This window comes from Pelmatolapia mariae, linkage group LG10_11 (genome assembly GCF_036321145.2).
Source record: "Pelmatolapia mariae isolate MD_Pm_ZW linkage group LG10_11, Pm_UMD_F_2, whole genome shotgun sequence".
NCBI classification, from domain to species: Eukaryota; Metazoa; Chordata; class Actinopteri; order Cichliformes; family Cichlidae; genus Pelmatolapia; species Pelmatolapia mariae.
The window spans coordinates 51562482-51583147 of record NC_086236.1 but is presented as its reverse complement, the minus strand read 5'-3'; the positions used below and the strand labels follow the sequence as shown (position 1 = coordinate 51583147).

The 20666-nt window shown below is 40.4% G+C and overlaps 2 protein-coding genes across 2 annotated transcripts in view; one reads left to right on the top strand and one right to left on the bottom strand.

Annotated features, from left to right (window-relative positions):
- The first annotated feature begins 155 nt into the window (after positions 1–155).
- prss35 (serine protease 35) lies at positions 156–6082 on the top strand. The gene is made up of 2 exons (XM_063487415.1): positions 156–313; positions 3618–6082. Exon 2 carries the CDS (start codon positions 3637–3639, stop codon positions 4888–4890), a length of 1254 nt encoding a protein of 417 aa, XP_063343485.1. The 5' UTR covers positions 156–313; positions 3618–3636; the 3' UTR covers positions 4891–6082.
- A 1306-nt stretch (positions 6083–7388) lies between these two features.
- snap91a (synaptosome associated protein 91a) overlaps positions 7389–20666 on the bottom strand; it is a 57217-nt gene continuing 43939 nt past the window's right edge. Inside the window, exons 21-28 of the mRNA XM_063487417.1 lie at positions 19116–19352; positions 16353–16550; positions 16246–16264; positions 15994–16084; positions 15654–15749; positions 13924–14043; positions 10827–10915; positions 7389–9913 (exon numbers count right to left, since the gene is read on the bottom strand). Coding sequence (XP_063343487.1) covers positions 10835–10915; positions 13924–14043; positions 15654–15749; positions 15994–16084; positions 16246–16264; positions 16353–16550; positions 19116–19352 — 842 coding nt within the window. The 3' untranslated portion in view covers positions 7389–9913; positions 10827–10834. The remainder of the gene's footprint in view (positions 9914–10826; positions 10916–13923; positions 14044–15653; positions 15750–15993; positions 16085–16245; positions 16265–16352; positions 16551–19115; positions 19353–20666) is intronic.

Genomic DNA, 20666 nt, shown 5'->3' with positions numbered 1-20666 from the left:
TCACAAGTGAAAAAAAAGAAGTCCCTTTCACATTTTCCCCCCTTGCCTCCCTTCCTCCCTCCTCAGTCCTCCCTTCCTACCTCCTTCCCTCCCTCCCTCCCTCCTCAGCATCAAGTGCAGTGTGAGCGGAGCGACTTTTCTCTCAGCCTCTTTGAAGGAGCAATGAGGAGAAGGCAGCCATCGCCCTGCTGATAGCAGAAGGTCTGGGATGCAGTGAAGTCCCGTTTGTTTCCCAGTTCATATTTGTGTAGGTCCTGGGAAAACAAACAATAACGTTGCGGATTTGGCAGATCCATCAATCGAATGCGAGCAGGTAGGAAGCGCTATTGTGCACACTTACCCCTTATTATTGTGTCCCGAAGGGGAACACGCGGGGAATGACTGACTTTATTCAGTCTCTTTCTTTCTTTCTTTCTTTCTTTCTTTCTTTCTTTCTTTCTTTCTTTCTTTACAGCTTATTTACATTTTTAATAGATTTTCTTTTCGTTTTACTCCGACCTGTTGATGTTTTAAAAGTTGATTTAATTGGATTAGAGTGCAAACACAAACACACACACAGGCTTCAGTAATTTTGAGTATAATTGCTATTGTTGTGCGATGTTATTCCCTTAGGGCACACTGAAATACTTTCAGTGCATTCTTAAATAGACACATTGTCAATTTACTCTCCACATACAGGTGATGCAGATGTGGAATTACTGAATATGTGCTAAATATGGGATTTAATTGTAGATTTATTTGCATTTTTGTGTTGCCAAACACACGCCTCATATTTTTACTTTGATTTTTTTAAACAGGGTTTCAATCGGGCTTTAATGTCAGATTTCTGAATCTTTTATCTCTTTACCACCTGACTGACAGAAGTGGATCTAATATTAAGAAAAAAGGCTTCAGTGAATGCTAACGCTTACTGATTTTATTATACACCATTGTGCCACAGCGCCACCCCTTGGTGACGTTTATCTCCCGGGCGCCCCCGATACTTTCCTGTGACTTCTTCCACTGAGGGACGAAGAAGGCACAGCCTTTTGTTTAGCTGACTGCAGTGGAAAATAGTTCAGTTGAAATGAGGGCCTTCTGCTAAGACCGAGAGCCACCATGGCAGCATATCAGTTTCCACTCTCTGTCGAATAATTGCAGGCTTTCTCCTAGATTGTGTGTTTGTGTCTGAGTCTGGCAGCGAGAGTGTGAAGTTAAACACAAAACTAAAGGTCATTTTTGTCTTCTCATTTATTGAGAGAGTTTTACAGCTCTTGTGGGCTTGTAGTTTATTGCTGTCTGTTGTAGGGTGGCTAAATGATGGCCAATGGGTACGTTTTATTAGAAGCTTTATGGTAAGCTGAAGCCAAAAAGTCCCAACTACAGTTATACTTACTTGAAGGACAGTGTGCTTAATGACAAGTTTATCAGCTGGAGGGTTGACTCCATGACCGGTGAGGTTCTCTGTCTCAGCTGAGTCTCCTGGGAACTGTACCAAACCAGGCAGCATGCCTTTTTCACAGCACATCAGCATCTAATTGAAAGGCAGTGTGTCTTTGGAACCCCCCACCTCCCTTGCCCCATCTTAAAGGTTTGTGCTCCAGCTGGTCTGTCACACTCAGTTTCAACCCTGTATATTTTCACCCCCAACTTCTGTTTAAAATTAACTTTTGGATTTGCACTTTTGTGCCAAATCATTCTCTCTCCTTGCATACGTGTGACTTCATCGCCACAGCCTCGCTGACGAAACTGCTCTGCAGTGAAGTGATGGTCTGCTGAATCTATTAAAACGCACACAAATTGTAATTTTCTTTATAGGTTTATCAGGACTGTTGGCAACGTCACAGTCGTACAGTAGAAGCACGAGCCAGCAGGCTGTGTGCAGACTGCACAGTCTCAGTGTTTGATGTCATTCGTGTGCATGCAAAGAGTCGAGTGCAGCTAAGGAAACCAGATACTGTCATTACAGAAAGAGAAGGTTAACCATTGTGGCGAACCTCCAAGCCAATGTCTCAGCCCATTCGGAGGATCAGGGTTCATCTTATCCTTTTCTCTCCCCGCAGCCTCCAGCAAGATTCAGAGGATATAAATCTTTCAACCACACAGCTAATGTAACAGCTCCAGAGACATGTCTGAGGAGCACAAGACTACTTTAAACTGAGTGCCATTGCTTCAAATAAAAATAAAACTGCACCAATTTGCAACCATTTTCGGCAAGCATTTAAATACATAAGTGTGATGTGCTGTCACACTGCTGTACAGCCAACTGTAGTGCTGTAGAACTGCAAGGCTGTTAGACATCTCTAATGTTCTGGGCTATATTGCCTCCCTGTGGCTGTAATGGGACTGTGCATATTGTGATCCAGAGGTCTTAACATTGGACCTTTTCATTCCAGGGAAATCAGAGTGTTCCTATATTCTGAACATACTTAATTATTAGTGTCTGGGGAAAAAAATCCCTGGCAATCAGTACAAAAAGTGTTGATACATTTCACTTCAAAACCACAAACATGAACCTTGGGATGACCAAAGTTATTGTGGTTCATAATTTGGGGACCACCAACTGTAAATTGTTATGCTAATTTATGTTGTGGTTGTTTAGATATTACAATTTTGACAGTTTGTAGTCCTACATGAAAAGCCAAGGCATTGCCAGTGTCATTATGGTTAAGCATCTGGGAACCATGGATCTCTGCACTAATATTTATGGGAAACCATCCAATAGGTGTCAGCCTTCTTAAGTTGAAGCTTAGGACGACTAGCAGGGAATCACTAGTCAGTGGAATATGTCCTCCATGCACTACAATGGCATGTAAAAAATTACATGGCAAATGATCTCCTGATATTGAGATATTTTAGTCTGAACCAACCAAAATTCATTCTGTCCAATAGTTCTAAGAGGAAGAACCTGTTGGCTACAGCTAGAGGATTATTATGATTTGTCATATCAGGATGACTAATGGTCTCTTTTTTTTTTTTTTTTAGCTTGTCCATGTTGTGAATGTTTATGTATTTCAGGAAAAAGGGGAAAATGTTGACAAACCTGTGGTCCTACATGAAAAGCTTGTCATTGTAAGCATCTTTATGGTTCACCCTCTGGGGAACACAGATGACTAAAGATTACACCAACCTTAAGAGTCACCCTCACAATGGTGTGAGCGTCTGCTAGAGAAAAACTAAGGGAGTCACCAGAGTCAGCAGTGTACATCCTGTTGGGACCACGAATATGTGCAGAGAGTTTTATGGCAATTGTCCTTCTGGTGTTTTGATGTTAGTGAAGGATTAAATGTTGAAGGAACATTGGTCAACTCGTGGTCCTACATAACAGGCTGGGCAAGATTTATGGGAATCCATCCAACAGTTCTCACCCTCAATAAGTATCACGCTTGTGGTAATGCTAGCAGGTGACAAAGGAAAAGGCAGGATGTCATCAAAGTCAGTAGGATATATCCTCTATGCCATAAATATATTTATGCCATAAATATATGGCAAATTATGTACTGATGTTGAGCTATTTTAGCATAGAGTTTTAATAGTGGAGTGAGCAACCATCAGTGCTACGATTAGTATCATGTGTGGCTAAAGAAAGTATAATAATAATAATAATAATAATTCCCTCATATGTTCTTATTTTTCAGAGCCAGGCCCAACTTAACAATGGGCCACATACCCTTCTGTGTCCTGGTCCCAGTGACAGTGCTGGCTGTGGTGGCTGTAGCTGCTGTAGATGATGAGTACACCTGGCCGCAGTGGAAAGTTCCTCTGGTGAGGAAAAGACGTACTGTGCCTCTCAGCAGCCCAAGCTTCTCAGCTCATCCACAGCCAGAGCTAAGTGGGACTTGTGGGATCGAGTGCCAGCGTCGCCTTCCTTCACCTTCCCTGGAAGACTTGGAGCAGTTCTTGTCTTACGAGACAGTCTACGAAAATGGCACACGCACGTTTACTTCCATTTCTGTGCAGGGTCTCAACGAGATGACCGCATGGTCCAGAAATGCCTCGTCTAGCTCTCGCCACAAACGAGAGGTGTATGGCACAGATACCCGCTTCACCATCGCTGATAAGCAGTTCTCTACCAAATATCCGTTCTCCACCTCTGTGAAGGTGTCCACAGGCTGTTCTGGGGTTCTGGTATCCCCTAAACATGTGCTGACTGCTGCCCACTGCATCCATGATGGAAAGGATTATCTAGATGGAGTGCAGAAACTACGTGTCGGGATTCTGAAGGAGAAATCCAGGCGAGGGAAAGGAGGCAGAGAGAGAGGAGGACGACGAAAAGGTAGAAGAAGAAAGGGAGACACAGCTCAAGAAGATGGACAGGAAAAGGAGGAGAATGGCGGTAAAGGGAGGGGAAAAGGGAAAAGTAGGAAGAGCCGGAATAGGCGAAGCGTGGAATCTGAGAAACCATCATTTAGGTGGACAAGAGTCAAAAAGACCCAGGTTCCTAAGGGTTGGTTCAAAGGCGTGTCGGGTGGACTGGCTGCAGATTACGACTATGCTGTTCTGGAACTGAAGAAATCCTCAAAAGTGAAGCACATGGATCTGGGTGTGATCTCCTCAGTCAAGAAGCTTCCTGCTGGGAGGATCCACTTCTCCGGCTTCGATGATGACCGACCTGGTAACTTGGTGTACCGGTTCTGCTCCGTGTCTGAGGAATCCAATGATTTGTTGTACCAATACTGCGATGCCAAACCTGGCTCCAGTGGCTCTGGGGTCTACATCCGCCTCAAAGAACCAGGCAAGAAGAAGTGGAAGAGAAAGATCATTGGAGTCTTCTCCGGTCACCAGTGGGTGGATGTTAATGGGGACGGGACACAGCAGGATTACAACGTGGCAGTGAGGATAACACCCCTCAAATATGCTCAGATCTGCAACTGGGTCCATGGGGACTCAAGCGCGTGCCAGGTAGCCTAAAAAACACAGGACCCCACCTCCCCCTTATACATAACCCTAGGTACAAGCGATCCCCAACCTACACACTCCTCGTCTTTAATCATCAATCAGGGGCCCAACAACTGCCTTCCTGTAACCTCCTGTGCCTCCCAGTGGCTCCTGCTACACTGGTCCACACACACACAGACACACACACGCACGCACACACACACACACACACACATACAGCCATTCAGACTCTGTGTTGACAAGAGAAACTTGTCAGCGCATCAGAACTGTGGCTCTTCAGCTTTTCTAATTTATTTGCTAAAAAGAAAAAAAAAAAACAACTGAGAAAAATCATATATATTATATGTATTTTTCAGATCATTCTGATCTGCTGTTTCTAATTTGACCTTTTTTTTTAAAGATATGACCTCTTTGGAAGGTTGAAAAGTGTGTATATTATATTATCCCTGGTACATTTATTCTTATTCTAGGCCCTGTATGAAAAGACTGCACTACAAGTCTTCTCCACTAGTGCGCATCAAGTTTGACAAAAGACCCAGGAAAAATCATTGTAACTCTTGTTTCGCAATTGAACTATATGGAGATATGGAAATAACTTTTTTATAAACATTTTTAATTGAACATGTTCCATTGTGTGTATCTGTCTTGTTTTTTTGTTTTGTTTTTCAAACTACCTTTTGAAGACAAATCGTCTCTCTAAATAGAGAAAGGTTCCTTATAGAAAATAGCTTTGTTTGTTTTTCTCTGTGAGTTTTGCAATCTTTTTCTCTGTTCTTGCAACACAGTGAAATGTGGTTTCATTATTGTGAAGATAATTGTGTTGGTGCTTATCCAGAAGATGTGGTGCTAATTTATGAAAAAGTAGAAGGCTTTTAAAAGATGTTTTGTTAGCCACATACTGTAACTATATATTTAATGTGAGGCTACAGATTTGGGTTGCATTAAGATGGGTCTGAACAATCCGACAATTTACTTGAGCTGCATATATTTTTCAAAATCTAAAGGATATAGGATTTGCTATAATGCTATAATATTGTCATGTAATGGAAGGTTTTAAATGTGGATTTCTTGAGGGGGGATTTTTTTTTTTAGATTTTCATGTTGCTTATATTCAAAAAGTTCATGAGTATCCTTTTGAAGACCAAATACCTGAAATTAAAGATGCAGATTGAAAACTACCAAACATTAAATCAAGTTTACTACCTGTGTGTATATGTGTGTTTTCAATTACGTACATTCAACCACAGCGATCTATAAAATATCTAAACCGTTAAACAACACTGTCGGCTTTGAGACTCGCAGCTAGTGACATATTTAACCAAGTATAATGTAAAATCAAACTTTAAAAGTGTTTCATCATTTAAATTAAGAAAACTGATCAGTTGCACACAGTTTATTAGACGTTTAATCCATAAAATTAAAATTAAATTAGGAAAAACTTCTCCAGAGTAGCTTCATATCAACTGTGAAGCATAGCTTTGGAAATGTAATAGTTTGATGCGGTTTTGTTGCTTTGTGGACCGTGCAGCTTGATATCGTTGATTAAGCTCTGAATTCTGCATCATATGAACCTTTAAACAGGATTACAACCTTAAGCACTTTAGCAAATCTACTGAGACAATAAAAAAGAAAAAACAGAGTGTTATGGGATCAAGATTATAAGCCCAGATATGAATCACTCTAGTGGGATTTAAAAGCTGGCAGCACATGCAAAAAAGTTATCTTTTTCATGGAAGAACAGGGATGAAGAAAATTCTCTCAGATGTATGGGGTTGCACTGGCTTCTCCGGTCAAAGGTAAACTTAGTTTGTCCACAGACTAATGTGGAGAACCTTACAGATTAATAGGTTTTTACTGCGTAAATGATTGAAAAAGCTGAAATTTTTTAAACCGTGAAAATGACACATTTCACATTGGATCCGTTTTCTTGTTTAAAACATTCGCAGAAAAGTATTCAATTAAATTTGGACACTGTGGAGTTTAGTTTCTGAACGAGTAAAGGAAAAAAAATTTTTTTATCAACATATGGCTTAGAGAAATAAAGTTAAATTAAAAAAGACAAAACAATTGAGCAAAAAACAAAAACAACAAAAAAACAGCACAAAAAATGACTTGCTGATATCACTCCATCGTTTCATACAAATATGGTCACCTCTGGCTCCAATAAGACAAAAATGCCAGCAAACAAAATACTAACACTGAAGCATTCATGCTCAGAATGAAATCATAATAGTCAGTACAGACTGCACATGCTTCGTTCTGCACCCAGACTGTACAACCCCACATCTAGATTGGAATAACTGGGAAGAGACACCGGCCTAGGATTTGTGTTTGTTGATTATTTTGTGATCATTTCAAATTTTGACATACACATGTTTTTCAACTCTACTCTTTTAGACCTCTTTTGGAGGACAGAGCCACAGCAAAAGACAGTTATAAAAAAAAAACTATAATGTAGCATTTTCATGTGGTGAAACTGAAATAAAAGCAGTCATTTGGGAGCCAGACAGTTCAATCCATCATTGAATTTATTGCATCTCAAAGGGCTTACATGCACATGGGGAGGGTCATTGTAAATAAAATAAATTTACAACTAAACAAAAATACAATTTTCATAATTTAGTCATGAAAAATGTTAATAAGCTCCCATTATTTTCTCTGAATCACATCTGATTCACACAACCAATCCACTAAGAGGACAACACACAGAGTAAGCTTGATAACTGTCTGTAGTTTACAGCACAGGAGAGGGGGACCGGTGTTAAACAATGTCCAAACATATGCATATGTCAACACTGAAAACATACAGATTCCAATGTAAGTAAGCAGGAACAGAAGTGCTTTGGGTAACACGTTCAGAAGGTTCGACAGTGACCTCCTGTGGGTTTCTCTACACACTGTTCCTCATGTGGCCACATACAGAATTACATAAAGTTCCACTAAAAATTGGCCGATCGTCAGTACTGATCAGATGAAGAACTCAAACGCAGTGTTCAGACAGCAGCAGGATCTGATTTTTTTCTTCACATTATAACTTGGCCACATTTGCTCAGTGGGTGCATACTGCTAGATAACACTGAAGTTAAAGGTACCATGTGGAGTTTTCCACTGCTAACAGGAGTAAGGTTTTGATGAGGAGGTGTAAACACTGTACATTTCAAAGGTTTTTCTTTACATGAAGTAAATGCTTCGTATTTGTTAGAGTGAATTGTTAAATGTTTGTCATTTCTATGCTTGCCAACTCTGATGCAAGGGATTCCACTGTCCTTCCCCCAGATTCTCGAGGTTCTGGTTGGGGGGGGCTGTAATGTTTTATTGCAGATACATCCTATCTGGAAGATCTGCTTCTTTTGATGTAAGCTTCCTGCGTTTACGACCCTTTGGTCAGCAGGAGGTCTCTCACACACACACACACACACACACACACACACACACACACACATTCTTACTTACATACAGAAGTTCACACATATACATACAATGCCTTAGAACTATGTGGGCGTTGCTTTGCTGTGTTTTGTGTGAACTGTCTCTCAATAAAAGCCAGCGAGAGGAGGTCGGATTTGGGGTCATTCGTGATGAGCTAAGATACCAACGAGGCCTCCCTTGCGCAAGTAATCGATCGATCGACTGTCTTGTTTTCATTCATGATGAATAAGTCTCTAGAACTAGCGGGGTTTGTGGGAACAGACCCAACAGTATTCATAACCATAATCAACGGATCGGGGATACTTAAACAGCTTTCTTTGGTGTGAAATACTGAATGCAAGCAGAATATCGTATGCAAACTCCATAACGTACCTTTAATCCGCACCCAAGTCAGTGATGGGATTATCTAGTTGTTGCTAGGTTACCATTTTGATTAACTGCTGTTCTTAGAAATGACTCAATATAAATTTCAATCCTTAAATCAACTGGATGTCAAATTGATTAATTTGAGCTGGCTGAACACAGGGTTTGGTATGGCATTGCTATTGAGAAAGTCTGAAAGAAAGAACAGGCACCAGACATTCCCCGTGTGAGAAGTGTCAAAACCAGACTTACGTAGACAGTTAAACAGGAATAATCTGAATTTACCTCCGTGCTGAAGAAGTACATTTTAAGATATGTCCTGTAATAGCAATACCAGCAAATAGCAGTAGCGGTATGGAGGAGTATTCTAAAACAAACAGAACATATACAAATGAATAACATAAAACAAAAAGACAAAAGAAGAAACGTAGAAAAATAAGCCACCAGTTAAAAACAAGAAAAACAAGAGAAACAAACAAAAGGATCACTTGCTGGTCTTGTATGACTCAGAAGCCCATAGAAGAGGTTTCTAAATACACAGTATATTAATCATGTAGCGGTAGTCATATTTGCTTCCAAATAGTGTTGAAAGATGATGGTAAATAGAAGGATACTCACACCACTTCTTACAACTTCATGTCTGACTCACATTTATATTTCTCTTCAACACACGTACAGAATACAGACGAAATCCTCGCCCGGAGAAATCTATGTACATCAAAGAGGACCTTTCTGTAAACAACACACAGCATGTTTCTCAGAAAAATCTCCTGGGGCTTTGTTTGTTTTTCCCACTCTAATCCAATCAGAGCGGGACAAAAGGAGAGCCCCTCCCCCTTTACAAGGAGGTACGGACAAAGAAAGGGGCGGAGACAAATAAGGGGAGGAGCTCAGGACACCAAAGCACATCCATCATTCGACTTAGTACTAGAAATGAATCCGAACACGTACGCCTTCGCTTTCTCGCGCTTAATTTTTTTTAAGTGATTTTGTTTAGACAAAAGTTTGGTACATCGACATAAGCACACGCTTTTATTTTTTTCTCATATATTTATATGTAATCCGCTATGGTTCACTTTCACAGTTTGTGCTACGACATCACACAGGAGAAGGGCTGGGCTGGAGTAGGGTGGAGAAAAGAGGCTCTTAATAAGGTTGAATAGCTGAACATCGCTGGCATCCTGAGATGTTGACAGACACCAGGTAAAAAGGTGAGGGGGCTCTCATCCAAAGAGGGAAGCAGCTGGAAGACAGGAAACAGAGAGCATTCTTAATATAAAAGTCATTTTGTTCTGGAGGCAAATTGAAAGGTCTGTACTGGAAGCTGACTGTGATTTTTGTTTTGCAAAGCGAGGATCTGAAACCAGCTGATTTTCATGTTGCTTATATTCAAAAAGTTCATGAGTATCCTTTTGAAGACCAAATACCTGAAATTAAAGATGCAGATTGAAAACTACCAAACATTAAATCAAGTTTACTACCTGTGTGTATATGTGTGTTTTCAATTACGTACATTCAACCACAGCAATCTATAAAATATCTAAACCATTAAACAACACGGTCAGCTTTGAAACCCGCAGCTAGTGATGACATGTTCAACCAAGTATAATGTAAAATGAAACTTTAGAAGTGCTTTCATCATTTAAATTAAGAAAACTGATCAGTTGCACACAGTTTATTAGACGTTTAATCTATAAAATTAAAATTAAATTAGGAAAAACTTCTCCAGAGTAGCCTCATATCAACTGTGAAGCATAGCTATGGAAATGTGATAGTTTGATGCGGTTTTGTTGCTTTGTGGACTGTGCAGCTTGATATCATTGATTAAGCTCTGAATTCTGCATCATATGAACCTTTAAACAGGATTACAACCTTAATCGCACTAGTATTAATCCTAGCTGAAGACGCTCAATTCCACCTGGGTTTTATTTAATCCAAAGCTCATTCTTAGTCATTTTATTTTTGTGGATATAAAAGCACAGAAATAAAAAATTTATTTAACTTCAGCTAAACGTAGAAAAAAACCTGAAGATGCTGTATATGGCTTTATTATTTGTTGATGACTTTCTTAAGCTCTGAACTCAGATTTGCAGTGGCACTGCCAAGTCACATGATTCCACCAAACGTACAATGAGAATTCTTTCATGAGCTCCCACCTGGGGCGTTATAAGAAGTCCTTGAGGTCAAGTTCTGCCAATGGGTCCTTGGGCTTCTTGGGGCTCTGGCTTGCAGGTCCTGGAGAAAGCTGGAGAAACAGGACACACAGATCTTCTTAAACTGACCACAGATATTTAGATAAGAAGATATAACTAATTAAAATCAAAATTAAGTAACATTTTTTTAGAGTGACTCCCAACATGTAGCTCATTTATGTTGTTTTACATTGTTTTTTTGTGCTTTTTAATGAGTTTTTGTAGCACATTCACAGAGCAGTTTGCTGGAGCTTATATACTGTACTTTATGTTCTAGTTTTGCTGTTTGCTAGGACGAAGTCCCACAGCTTTGTAATGGACAAAAAATTGTTTTCTTATTATGATTCTTAATAATATAAGCAATGTTTGTAAGGAATATCTCTATAGATCTATATGAAAACCAGAACTATTAATTGATAAGCTGGAGAGGAAATGGCGTGTCACAAATTTAGAGGATCATCATTTAGCCTGGAGAAATAGTTTGCTGCTTTATAAGAAAGCCCTCCGCAAAGCCAGAACATCTTACTATTCGTCACTGATTGAAGAAAATAAGAACAACCCCAGGTTTCTCTTCAGCACTGTAGCCAGGCTGACAAAAAGTCAGAGCTCTACTGAGCCAACCATCCCTTTAACGTTAACTAGTAATGACTTCATGAACTTCTTCAGAAATAAAATTTTTATCATTAGAGAAAAAATTACCAATAATCATCCCACAGATGTAATATTATCTACAGCTACTTTTAGTACCATTGATGTTAAGTTAGACTCTTTTTCTCCAATCGATCTTTCTGAGTTAACTTCAATAATTAATTCCTCCAAACCATCAACGTGTCTTTTAGACCCCATTCCTACAACACTGCTTAAAGAAGTCCTGCCATTAATTAATTCTTCAATCTTAAATATAATCAACCTATCTCTAATAATTGGCTATGTACCACAGGCCTTCAAGGTGGCTGTAGTTAAACCCTTACTTAAAAAGCCATCTCTAGACCCAGCTGTCTTAGCTAATTACAGGCCAATCTCCAACCTTCCTTTCATATCAAAAATCCTTGAAAGAGTAGTTGTCAAACAGCTAACAGATCATCTGCAGAGGAATGGCTTATTTGAAGAGTTTCAGTCAGGTTTCAGAGCTCATCACAGCACAGAAACAGCTTTAGTGAAGGTTACAAATGATCTTCTTATGGCCTCTGACAGTGGACTCATCTCTGTGCTTGTCCTGCTAGACCTTAGTGCAGCGTTCGATACTGTTGATCATAATATCCTATTAGAGCGATTGGAACATGCTGTAGGTATTACAGGTACTGTGCTGCAGTGGTTTGTATCATATCTATCTAACAGACTCCAATTTGTTCAAGTAAATGAAGAGTCCTCTTCACACACTAAGGTCTATTATGGTGTTCTTCAGGGTTCAGTGCTAGGACCAATTCTATTTACATTATACATGCTTCCCCTAGGCAGCATCATTAGAAGACATAGCATAAATTTTCACTGCTATGCAGATGATACGCAGCTCTATCTATCCATGAAGCCAGGTAACACACACCAATTAGTTAAACTGCAGGAATGTCTTAAAGACATAAAGACCTGGATGGCCGCTAACTTTCTGCTTCTTAATTCAGATAAAACTGAGGTTATTGTACTCGGCCCTGAAAATCTTAGAAATATGGTATCTAACCAGATTCTTACTCTGGATGGCATTACCTTGGCCTCCAGTAATGCTGTGAGGAACCTTGGAGTCATTTTTGACCAGGACATGTCCTTCAAGGCACATATTAAACAAATATGTAAGACTGCTTTCTTCCATTTGCGCAACATCTCTAAAATTAGAAATATCCTGTCTCAGAGTGATGCTGAAAAACTAGTTCATGCCTTCATTACTTCCAGGCTGGACTACTGTAATTCTTTATTATCAGGATGTCCTAAAAACTCGCTGAAAAGTCTTCAGCTAATCCAAAATGCTGCAGCAAGAGTACTGACAGGGACTAGGAAGAGAGAGCATATTTCTCCTGTTTTGGCTTCCCTTCATTGGCTTCCTGTTAAATCCAGAATTGAATTCAAAATCCTGCTCCTCACTTACAAGGTCTTAAATAATCAGGCCCCATCTTATCTTAATGACCTTGTAGTACCATATCACCCTATTAGAGCACTTCGCTCTCGCTCTGCAGGCCTACTTGTTGTCCCTAGGGTATTTAAAAGTAGAATGGGAGGGAGAGCCTTCAGTTTTCAGGCCCCTCTTCTGTGGAACCAGCTTCCAGTTTGGATTCGGGAGACAGACACTATCTCTACTTTCAAGATTAGGCTTAAAACTTTCCTTTTTGCTAAAGTATATAGTTAGGGCTGGACCAGGTGACCCTGAATCCTCCCTTAGTTATGCTGCAATAGACGTAGGCTGCCGGGGATTCCCATGATGCATCGAGTTTTTCCTTTCCAGTCACCTTCTCACTCACTATGTGTTAATAGACCTCTCTGCATCGAATCATATCTGTTATTAATCTCTGTCTCTCTTCCACAGCATGTCTTTATCCTGTTTTCCTTCTTTCACCCCAACCGGTCGCAGCAGATGGCCGCCCCTCCCTGAGCCTGGTTCTGCCGGAGGTTTCTTCCTGTTAAAAGGGAGTTTTTCCTTCCCACTGTCGCCAAAGTGCTTGCTCATAGGGGGTCATATGATATGATTGTTGGGTTTTTCTCTGTATTTAATATTGTGCTATCTACTGTACAATATAAAGCGCCTTGAGGCGACTTTTGTTGTGATTTGGCGCTATATAAATAAAATTGAATTGAATTGAATCGATACATAAAAGCCAGTATAAATATACATATATATGCACAGATCACGGCACAATTAATTTACTGTCAGACAACCCAATCGATGTGTTTTTAAAAGTTTAGCCCCTGCTAACCAGCTATCTTTAGCCCTTCTCACCTAACGTTTCCATATGGGCAGACTGGTCAAGTTGCTGTTGTAGCGGCTCTTTATTTCATTTAGCTATCCTGAGTTTCACACTTAAACAAGCATGCGAAAATAAAGCCTAATTTTGAGGGAAAGACTGTGATGTGTTACCGGTGCTCCTGGTGCAGCGGCTCCGGGTGCAACTCCGGCCACCCCAGTGAAGGGAGGTCTCATCATGGGCTGTCCCATCATTGGCTGCATCATAGGAGCTCCAGGCCCTGCTGCAGGAGGCTGGCAAGATAAGGGAAGGACCTCAGTCTTGGAGCGATACAATTCCCCAATTCCCCAAAAATGCAATAAGATAGAAAAGCAGCTCAAAGGGGTGTAGTTTTTGGATGTCTGTTTTCAAAAATATTCATTCAGTCGGTTAAACATAAAGTTAAGCATAAAGAAAAAAAAACTTTTCTTAGTTTAGAAGCTCTCTACTAGAGATGGCACGATACCACTTTTTTATGTCCGATACCGATACCGATATCATAAATTTGGATATCTGCCTATACCGATATTAATCCGATATAGTGTGTTTTTTATTCAATAAAACTGTTTTTTTTTATATCTTGCTGCATTTTGTATAAGTTCATACTCAAGTTTAAATAAACAACACTAAAGCTATTCTGTTATACCTGTATGTAAAAAATACACTGCACCCAAAATATTTCATAGTTCAGCAATACTGATCAATCTAATAAACTTAAACCTACTCCATCCTCCCTATTCTGGTATTTTAAAGAGTACTTAGCAGAAATATTAAGCAACCTAACTAATAGGGTTGCAAACTCCCAGCAAAAAAAAAAAAAAGGGAACCACCCCCACCCTCCACCTCATGATGCTTAATCGACGTAATCAACTTTAATTTGATGCAGTGTGAAAAAAATGCACAGAAATAAATTATTTTTCAAGAATAATTAAATATATTCAACATCTTTCTTCTACAGAATTGCAGACTGCACAGATGGTACTTTCCCAAAGGAAAAAGTACTATAGCTTACTAGGGTATATTAGACTTAACAGTTACTATATACAGTAATGGACTTCTATACATTTTACATCAGATTAAAACTTTGGGTGTAAGATTCAGATAATTATTTATTAAAAGCTAGACATTTTAAATGAGAATAAGAGAGATAAGTATGTCTTTGTGCCCCCTTTTCCCTGTTAATGCCCTATCGGCCCCCCTGGCTAAACTTTGCTAGATCCGCCCCTGCACAGTTACCAGCCGTCAGCTACGTAGAAAAGGATTCTGGTGTAGAAAGTAATATTAAATAAATTCTAACAACAGCTTATCAAGGTTAAACGTGCTGCTGTTGTTCAGCCACTGGTTTCCTCTTTCTGGTGCAAAGTGGGCCAAAAACAAAGAAGAGAGACGGACTCGCGACAGAAAAGCCGATCAGCTGATCATTAAGCAGTTTCACGATTGAAGTAGCAGCAAGAGAGGGAGAGAGAAGAGGCTCCATATATCGGTTGTTAAGCTTAACGTAGGTACGCTTTACAAACATTCAGAGATGAACTTACACACTTGCTTTACTTCTCTCTGGGATAACTTCCTCGGAGATGAAATGCTGGATTGCTAGCGAGGCTACAAATAAACACAGCCGCTCTATCACGTGAGCACACTGCTTTGACGTGCTACGGTTACAAGCCGAGTTACGTCGTGTCGCAAGTTTTGTGAGGTGCTTTTTTGATATTTAATGGATCGGATTACATTTTTTAATTTCTCGCCGATATCCGATCCAGTAATTTAGGTCAGTATCGGACCGATACCGATACTTAATATCGGATCGGTCCATCTCTACTCTCTACAATACTCAGAAAAGATTAGTTATAAATTAAATGAAGCTTACCATGCCAAAGCCAGGCTGTGCACTCATTGGTGGCACCATGGCTGCACCAGGGGGAGCTGCTCCTGGCACCCCAGGAGCTCCAGGGGTGGAACCAGTCTAAAGAGAACAAACAGGTGAACAGGTCACAATAACACATCTTGGTTCAGGAAGTGTCTGCACAGTGGCTGCCTAAGTGACCTGTTTTTACTGTCCAGCTTAAATGAAAGTACAGATTAAAGGAAATGTAGTTATTGATAAGCCCGTGGCAGTACAAATGCACACTTCTAAACTTAGTTTTCAGAAAGGCTACTTTTCGTATAAAGCATATTCTGATCTTGAAGGAATGAATGCTGTTTCCTACCATGGGGGCTCCCGGTGTAGCCCAGCTTGTGGGGGCTACCTGTGGCATCCAGTTTGCGCCTCCTGTCAGCTTCTTCTCACTCTGTGAGTCCCTAAAGGAGTTTAAATGTAGGATACAAGTCAAGATATATGCAATTAATGTCACTTCAATCTCTGTCTGTTTGGACCAAATGAGCTTCATATAATGAGTGATCATAAAGAAAGGGTTTGCAAATCTAATGATTAACTCATTTTATAGAATTCACACACTTACTTTTTCTTTACTCCAAGGTCTAAACAGGAAAAAGAAGGAAGAATGAGTTACCTTTCTATGTAAGAAGACAAATAATAGAACTCCATACAGGAAAAGCTACAGTTTACCTCCAACCAGGTTGGCCAGCGATGTGTCCAGATCTCCTACAATGGTTTTGGTAGCAGGAGGGGTGGCAGATGGAGCGGCTGCAATACCCCCCACTGCAACAGGAGTTCCCATGCTTCCTGCAGTGCTTCCAGTAGTGCTGCCCCCAGTGCTCTGGGGCGTTACACTAGGCATCAGCAAGTCACCTAATCCATCAAACACTTGATGGTGGGAAGGTGGGATAAAACAACACAGATTACAAACCTGTCAATCCCTACGTTAATGAACACAGAGCAGAAAGTATGATGAGTGGGACAATCTGGCTGTGACAGCATAAGTATTCAGTTGTGTATCACATGCACAATGTCTGGTAATACATTTGAGCACTGAAAAGGGCAAAACTGCACCAATTGAACTCCCTTGGTCAGCTGCTCAACCAGTTAAGATTGTCACATCTCAGAACTTAAAAACCAGCAACATCTGGAGGACATGTTCTAAACCAGGTGTCATCAAGGCCAGCTGGTTTAATTCCAACTAACAATTACAGAAGCACTGTATTGTTACAAGTTGGCTGTTTGTTGCGGTATATATGCATGTACAAATGATCAATTTTAATTTTATTAACAGCTTCACAGTGTATAAGCAGGCAAGCAGCAGTAACAGCTTTGGCAAAAATTGGGCATAACATCTGCTCAAGAAATGCCAGTCCTCTTCAGCTGATTGTTCGGCTACAAATTCTTTGTAATATCTCATATACCATGCTCTGAAATTTTGTGAAAGTACAAGTCGATAACAGGGAAGCACACTTCTGTCTGATGTCAACAATACTGAGGTGAGTTGCTGAGGATATCCTGAACTTTCCTGTTTTTAAGCACTGGTGTTAGCCTTTGTTAGCTGCTGTTAGCCAGTGTTAGCAGCTGTTAGCTGCTATTAGCCAATGTTAGTGAAACTTTCTTTGAAGTGTATCTAACATTGCTGGACTCAGACATTTAGTAAATAAACTCTCATGCAATGGGACAGGGTCATCCAACTGTTTATCAGAGAGGTAAACAGTTGATACTCTGACCTAACATTAGCTGGTTCAATGTTAGCTTAACCATCTGCAGTTGCTGTTTAGCTGGCTTGTTCTCAGCTGTCCAGAGACGGGAAAGCCACATTCCTAATCTGCTGTTTTTGCATGTTTTAGAGGCGTGTCTCTTGAGTTTTCACTTCTTTGGTAAAGGAGACCCCTTCTCTTGTTTACCCTTTGACATTCTTTGGATCATGGGTAGTCGACAATGGCAAGAGACATCCAAAACTGGGATTCAAAATCTCATAGAGGTAGGTTCGCAAGGTAAATACTGAACCGTGTAGCAGAGCGGACCTAAAACACATCTACTCAGTAAACGCCATTACCGGAAGTCCCCCAGGATACCCCTTCTCTGATGAAAAAAAAAACCCCATGTGTACTATCCTTCATATCTCAAGTGTGAAGGTTCAGAAACAAATTAAATTTGCCTCTGCAACACATGAACACCTATGAGTTCTCATCTCTATGGCCAGTCTTGCCACATACATAACATCCTTCGACAAACCACCATCTGCTCCAGTGTATTTTTAATGTATTAATTCTAAGTTTATGAGAACGCATCAAGTTGTTGGAAAATGTAGTTGCAAACAAATTAATATATATTTATGAGTACATTTTTTTTAAATTAAATAAAATCAAAAAATGATGGACTGTACCTTTAAGCTGGTATAGCCTGCCCAAAGAGGCTACCCATCTGCAAGTCACTTTGCAATCTGCCTCCACCTAGCTCCTCTTTTCCACTTTCTACTGATCTCCCTGCCTCTAGCTTTCCCTGTATGTGTGTGAAAGGGTGGGGAAGTCCTAAAACAGAGCCATACTGCAAAATATAAACATCTTACAGATGGAACCATTAATCTTCTTTAGTCTGTAGTGGATCTGAATTAACTGTAACTGCAGGAAGTAGACCATAACCTTTAGTGTTTGACTAATGCTTGCAGTAGGTTTAATCATACGATGCCAATCTATTAGGTTTCATCAGAGTAATGCTTTAAAAAAAGGAAGGTTTGAAAGGTGTCGCTGAAGCCTTGATGGCATGTGGTTACTCCAAGAGGCTAAAATCCAAAAGACTGAAGGGAAACGTAGATGCATTAAGGGTAAGCAACAAGTTGTGTCTCATGCAGGAGACAACATGCAACTTGGGAACAGCTTTGGTAAAGAAAACAGTAAGGGAGAGTTGTCCAAAGGGCATGCTGTTATCCACCGCAGGGTTTAACTCACCAGTTACAGATTAGAAGAAGCAAGCAATGACCCAGCAGAGTGGAAGGAGGGTGATGAGGGAACAAGATGTGTAAAGCAGAGGAGAAACACAGAAAGAAAGCAAGAAAATAGAAAGAAGGGAGAGTGGAGGGGTGAGTGGGGAGGTGAAGAAAGCACAGCATTTGTGAAAGTTAAAGAAGTAAAATAGAGGAGACTAAGAGAGAAAGACCAGTGCAAAAGAAGCAGCGGTGCTGAGGAATAAAGCAGTCAGCAGGAACAAGAGTTTTACGTCAGACTGTGACCCCAGCACGTCAGTGTCTCATTCATGCAGAAATCAAGCTGTCAGCAGGTAACAATAACTAGGTCAGCTGTTAAGAGCGCTCGGCTTTAATAAAGCAAACAGATTAATGCACATCAAGCAAGACCTGTGCAAATATCAACAAAATATTTCATAAAATTCTCTCAACTCACAAGACAATAACATCAATCACTAAAATGAAGCAACATAACATCCACTTACTTGAAGCATCAAAGCCACCAGAGGGTGCTGATGTGGTGGATGGAGGTTCTGCTGCTGCTGCTGGAGCTGGCACTATTGGTACTGCTGCCACTACAGCAGGTACTGGTGGAGCTGGCGAAGGAAGCGCGCCCAAGGCATCAAAACCCGTCTCCAGGAGGTCATTCTGCACCAGAGCTGGAGCCAGGGCTGGAGCCAGAGATGGGGCAGCAGCAGGGGTGAGGGTGGGGGACATTAGTCCTGAAGGATATAAACAACAGGACTGTAGAATCATACCGAGTACTGCATCAGCACAATGAAATAAACAGGAACAGATCATCCCTCCGAAAGGAAAACAGATAAAATATTCATGCTCCAACATATCTTTAGAATTCATAGTATCATATTGTCCCAACAGAGCACTTTGCTGTCAGACTGAAGGCTGACTTGTCATTCACAGTTTCCAAATGTACAATGGGAGACAAAGCCTTCAACTATCAGATTCCTCTCCTGTGGAACAAGCTATTAGTTTATGGTTCAGAAGGCAGATACCAGTCTACTTTAAAGATCAGACTTCCAACTTCCCTGTTTCATAAAACTTGGAGTTGACGCTGAATCAGGAAACCCTGAACCATCCCTTAGTTTTGCTGCTGGCCTCAGGCTGCTAGTGGACTTTCCATGAACGGTCTCCTTTTTACACTAATCCCAACATCTGGTCGCAGGAGATGATTTCCCCTCCCTGAGCCTGGTTCTGGTGGAGGGCTCTTCCTGTTAAAAAAGGAAGCTTTCCTCCCTGCTATAGCCAAGTGCTTGGTCATAGGGATATATCTCTCACTATTATGGTAGATCTTTACCTTCTGATGTAAAGTGTCTTGAGAAGATTGAACTGATGCTGATAATGATTTAAATAAATGCCTTGTTTCTTCTACAGTTACCTGACAAAATTTATTTTTAGATGTTTCAGTTATAAAGGCATTCAGCAGTATTTAACAGCTGAAAGAAGAGAATAAACTGTGTAATGTTGAAGGGTTGGGGTTGATGAGTTATAACAGTGTATGCTGCCAATACACTGTGCATTAGTCTTATTATGACGGTTCTGAAAGCAGGACTTTCACTTAAATTGACTATTTCTATAATGCACTGAAACATTTACTGGGCCAGATCTGCACAGTTTTCTTTTTACAGTAACATACAGAGAGCCAAATAAATGCTTGCCAAGTGTCTGGGTATGATCATCTACTTCTAAAGGTTTTGTAGTTTCAATGTAGCTAATGCACAACTGCACCTCCCAGTAGGTTCATCAACTATTCAATAAAGATCTAAATGAGATGGGCAAGACATAGCCATGATGTCATTGGGAGCTCGTGGGGGAAAGACATATTCCAAATGAGTCCTAAGTCACTCTGGAACAGCTGTGCAATTAATTCAACTAGAGCTGCCAAGTCATTACTTTATTGACGACATCTTAATCAGCGTAAGACTCTCCAATCAACCATTTGCCAAAATGAAAAGTTTTTAAAAGACTTTTCAGCACAACTTATTTAAAATTTTCTGTCCATTCAGTCTTTTGATTCG